A 5,695-nucleotide genomic window follows, 5' to 3' on the forward strand; every position below is an offset into this window, starting at 1 on the left:
GATGCTATTGGTTCACTAATTTCGCCGAGTAGGAGGTATAGGAACTTAGGAAACGAACTATCATTTTCAAAGAAAATTAACTTGCTATGTAGAAAGAATTTAATGGACACAACACTAATTGTATTTTTGACCAAAAGAAAAAAATACTAATTGGGCCCTTGGGCAGAGTGGTTACGCTTGTGCAGCCTTCGGCTTAAGTTGCGTTAGCAGACCAGGCCTGTATTCATTGGGATTTTGGACCAGGAAATGAAGCAAGGCTTGTTGTATTCATTATTCATTGTAGAATCTTTCACATTCAACACGCAATAATTCATGTGGTAATTTAGGTGCTTACTACATGAGGAACACATGAGTACTGATTAAGAGTGTATTAATACCCATTATGGTGGAAGCAAATAAGCAAATTCTGATTTTTTTGGGAGATTTAGGAGATATTAGGCCTTGTAATCTAATTATTCAGTGTACAAGTAACTAGTCAGAAATAAACATAATAAAAATAAATCAATAATATTAAAGAGGTACGGAACGTAGACTATATACCGGGTACATATAGTAATTTTTTGATCTTCGGTTGCATGGTCTGACGAATACTTATCATTAGCAACGTTTACTAGCTAGTTGGCATGAACTGAAAAGAAAATGAAGCATAGATAAATAAGATAATATATATCACGTACGAGCGAAGAAACGACTGAATGTACGTGCTTGATCATTAGCGACAACCGGAGATCACAACTAATTAATACAAAACATAATGAGCATTCCTTGATTACTGATATGAAGTAGATAATAAGGTCACACTGGAACCAAGCAGCTGAAAATGAGTTGCTGATTGAGAAGATGCATGACACGACTCACTAGCTCTTATTTATATCAAGCAACTATACTCATATGAGCTCAATTATGGTTAGGTGGAGTTGGGGGCTTGTGAGGCGGTTTGTATGCTCTTGGCGGCTTCTTGTATGGAGTTGGAGGTGGGATAATCTTCCCTTCTGGCTTGTGCTTGTGCTCGGGGTTCTTCGATGGAGGGTATCCCGGATTGTGACCACTAGGCGGCATTGCTGGCTTGTGTTGAGGTGGTGGCTTGGCCACAACAGGAGGAGACAGAATCGGTGATGGCTTCTTATAAGGCGGTGGAGTCCTCACTTCTCTGGGTGGCATGATTGGCTTTGGTTTGTAATGATGGGGTGGTGGTAAGTGAGTTGGGGGTTTGTGTGTTGGTGGTGTTGGCTTCTTGATCATAGGAGGCTTGTGAATTGGGGGTGGTGGTTTCTTGACGGGAGCTGAAGGGGGTTTGTAAGTGGGAGCGCTCGGCGGCTTAGGTTGGCCATGGTATTGATCCGAGAGAGATGGAGTGATTAGAACTACAAATCCAAACAAGAGCAGAAGCAACTTTGAGTAACTCATGATTTCTGGAGTTGAGAGATGGTGCAAATCGTAAGGCCCTTGAGCTCTTATTTATAGAATTTTAGGACGTACTCCGTCGGTAGAAGACTAGAAGAGGTGTCGACGTCTAGCTAGTTCATTTCCATTCATACATAAATTGTCAAAGGAAAGATTTTCAAATGGTGCATGTGATTGAAGATAAATTTATAATTGATTGTATATTGTTCAAGAAATAAACCAATGACTTTTTTCTAGACTCTAGTTCCAGTTAGAGAGCCTAGCTAACAAGAAGTAATTCAGTATTACATCGTGAGAATTGTGAAAGTTATACAGTATTGGTAAAATTTCCACATTAATAATTTAAAATTTTAATTAAAGCTGTTATTCACATTAATTTTCTCATATTTATATCCACAGAATACACTTCTGCCATGAGCACATGAACTGGTTCTTAGTTAGTTGTTAAGTAATTTGCAAAACTATCATATGCATGCGCATGCATGGAGCAAATCCTTGAAAAGATCTTGGACTAAATTGGCAATATTTTGTCTCTATTCATTTTTCTTTATATGTAAAGTGTAGAGCAATGTTCATGAAATTTGTTAATTTCCCGGATTTGCTCTTTCGTGTCTGGTTAAGTCATCCTTTGGTTGAAAACCAAGGCTTGAAACACCTCTGTTCTTGACTTCCCATATAGATTTGGTGACTTTGATATCTACTTGTGGACATATTAGTCATAATATTATAGCCTGTGATTGATCATATATCTACCCCCTTCATATATCATGTAAATTTTACTTCCATTTCCGGGAAGAGTAGAGCATGATCCAAATCTATGATGTTGGTGCACTCGAACTTAAAATTTTATAAACTTTTTTAGCAGATTAAGGAAATAAATTGTGTTTCTCAATATGATAGCTAGAAGAACATTTGTAACCCGGCCTAAACTCTCAACCGTATACTTTAAACCGTAAATTAAACCAGTCCCATAAGTCCATAACAAAACAAATGTAACACTAGCAAGTGTTGGTCTTGAGCCCTCGATCGGACTTTTTGTGTGTTTAAAATGATCCGGAACATATGTTGTCACGAGTGATGTCATTGTGTATTGTTCCATTTGTCGTATCAACAGAATGTCGAGGGGCTCTCGATCATTCAGGTGTTCATACCTATATATGAGTCCAGTGTTCAGATATAACCCACATGCACGTCTCACTCACTGGTCGATTTTTTTTTTTGATCAATAAAACCTCCATTAAGAAACAAAGAATACAAGGATAGTTTGGACATTTAGAGATTCAGTCAATCTGGACAAGAACAACGGAATACTAGGGTACTGGATTCCACACATGGAACCCATAAGAACAGTAAAAAAAGAAGAAGATATAGACAACTGAAAAAAGTAAGAGAAAAGAACAATTAAAGGAAATTAGATAGCTTAGTACAAGTGCCGATTAGAGCCGGGCCACACGGTCGATAGAAGGCTTAATCTCAAAAAAATCGAGCAGAATCTTGACACCGGAACTACCTGCAAGCAAGAAAATCACAAACCTAACATATCAAAAGACCAGCTGCAACCTTCGACGGTGATACCGAATGCGCAGAAGCTGAGGCCTATGCCGATAGCCATGCACGCTCCAAAAAGACCCGAGAACAATGGAGAACAACAAAGCAAGAAAAGGGGGACGAACCCCAAGAGAGAACATCCGATCTGAACCCAAACATAATCTATGAGGGGACCCACCAAAAGCGACCATCCGAGCTGCTCACGAGACTACGAACTTTATTCAAACCAAAGAAATAGATGCAACAACTTTGTCATTAGTGGCGAATTTAGGATTAGAAATTTGTCTTGGCTAATTTGAAGTAGTTTTTTTTGTAGATATTTGAGACTGAAGCACAGCCTTAGCAGATGAATATATTTTTTAAAGGTACTAACATACGTAAAAAATGATTTACGCATGTTAGAACTGTAACAAATCACTGAAAAATTCATTGTTTAAGAAAAAAAATTAAAATAAAGAGAGCGAAGAAAATAAGAGTAAAAAGAAAATTAGATATAATTTAACCCAAAAGAAGGAAAAACTCAATGAAGAAAATGATGAAAAGCCCAAAAAAAACAGCCCATAAGAGAGATCAAACATATCTCTAAGAGGGATTGATTGAGAGTTGGAGAGTATACCAACTGAACCAAGGCTACTTTCAAGTACAAAACTACACTTGGTTGAATATATTCTCAATTTTTGTCTGAGCTTCAGCCCATAGAGCCCACCACCATGATTGAGCACGTCAAACATCGCGTCTGAGGCAACAACCCAAAAAATCACCAGATCAAGCTCCGATGATAACTGAAGAGAGACCTAAACCAAAATTGACTAAAAACATCACCGCAAACTAAAACTAAAAGCTACAAGCCTCTCCCAGACCAAACCCCAACAGCAGCACCACTAGTGTGGCCAAGAGAGAAGAAGGAATTGAAAGATGTCGTTTTTCTTTTTGGTCGGTGAAGATGAGAGAAACCCTTGAGGAAGGAGGGAAAGCTAAGTTCTATTTTTCTCCACTAGTTGAAATTGAATTTGTTCCTTTGGAAATAAGACAAAGGAAATAGAGAATCGACCTTTCTCGTATCACTGCATGAAGGCAAGAAATAGGAAAAGATGTAGCTTATAAGTATCATATGATACAAATCTTTCAGTAATATTATTTGATATATGATTGTATCATATGTTCTTTTAGTTCGTTACGTTGGAAGATAGTTAGTTTTATATTTTCCATATATTATTGCGTTTCCCACGTTTGTCATTTTCCCACTTGGGATGATGACTTGCGGGTGATAATTGTATTTTGTAAGTTACCAAAGTCGATGGATCAAAAGGATGGGGCCTTGGCCGACCATGTTAACTCTAGCAAGCTAGTGGATGCAAATTGAAGAAGAGATCTCTCGATATGTGTGATCCCCTCTCGTTTGGTCATTCAAGGCAGTTATAAGTAAAGAATTTAGTAGATCGCGTGTAACGGTAGTAAAACATATAGACAACTAAGATTGTATAGTGTGTTTATATGGCGGGCATACAAAAATTTCTAAATTATAAGTTGTGTCTTCTTTGTCTACAAGTACTAATTGAACGGAAAATTCTACAATATTGCGTTACATTGTTTGCAATATGTTTTTTATGTGTAAAAAAATCAATTAAAAAATTGACTTCAAGATGTAATAAGGACCATAAGATTTTAGAAATTTAGATCTGGATGGTGTGCAACGTTGCAACATAGGCAAATTTTTAATTAAATTAATCTCGTTTAATTATGTTAACATTTTCTCAAACGTAAGAAGTGGTCAACAACTCAACATATGTACCATGATCTACGAATTATATGGATTCTCAATTTGGTTCAAATGCAGGTTCTCATTACTATTGCAATTACTATTGTCTTATAAAGACCTGATTGTTATGTTTATTGGAGTAAGGCACATTTATCATGGATATTATATTGCACTGTTTCTCCGAAGTGATATAATTGCGATGAAGTACGTACTGGTATATTGCGATGAGAATTCTAGCTGACATGAGGACTCCATATCTCATGTTTAGGAAGAAAAAATAACTCATAAGCTTCACGTTTTTTTTTTTTGAGATTCTAGTTGCACCTCTAAATTTGCTATGTAGACCTATTTCACTTAGTAAACTTCTATTTTACTTTTTATCATACTTAAAAATCTAAGTACACCTCTTTGCTCTTACTAAAACACCCTCAAACTATCTTCAATTTTATATGACCGTCAATAAGAGAGGAAGAAGAAAGAAGAAATAACATTTTGATATGTAGTTCTGATTGAAGTCGAAGTCTACAATTTTTGTGTGGTTGATCAAGTCTGGAATCCCAAGTAAACCCAACCATTTTCGTTTCACTTAGTACTAGCCTTTTTGCACTCGCTATGCGTGTGCGTTCATTCGTTTCTCTCTTGTTGTATTTTAAAATAGACATGAAGTGAAAACATAATCTTCAAATACCATACACCAGCAACAAACAAATTTAAACCCTAATTTAAGATGAAATAGAAACTAATTAGAAGAAAATTGAAAAAAAAAACTAAAGAAGAATAAACAAAATCACCAAATTCGTATTCTTTTCTTGGATCAAAATCAAATTGCCTGCATTCACATGTTTTCAAGTCAATAAAAATTTGTATATGAATTTTTACAACGATAAAATTTGACTTGCTTTTGTAATCCAAACATTATTTGAAGACAATTATTAGAGAGAGAGGTAGAGCTGCAGTGATGTGAGAACAATTATTTGGGAAGGG

General features: G+C 36.2%; 1 protein-coding gene across 1 annotated transcript; it reads right to left on the reverse strand.

Moving 5' to 3' along the window:
• Window positions 1–897: 897 nt before the first annotated feature.
• On the reverse strand, window positions 898–1,407 carry LOC126790977 (repetitive proline-rich cell wall protein 1-like). Its single transcript, XM_050517367.1, has one exon. The coding sequence runs from the start codon at window positions 1,405–1,407 to the stop codon at window positions 898–900; it is 510 nt and encodes a 169-aa protein (XP_050373324.1).
• Between the last annotated feature and the right edge of the window lie 4,288 nt (window positions 1,408–5,695).

This window comes from Argentina anserina, chromosome 4, assembly GCF_933775445.1.
Source record: "Argentina anserina chromosome 4, drPotAnse1.1, whole genome shotgun sequence".
Lineage (NCBI taxonomy): Eukaryota > Viridiplantae > Streptophyta > Magnoliopsida > Rosales > Rosaceae > Argentina > Argentina anserina.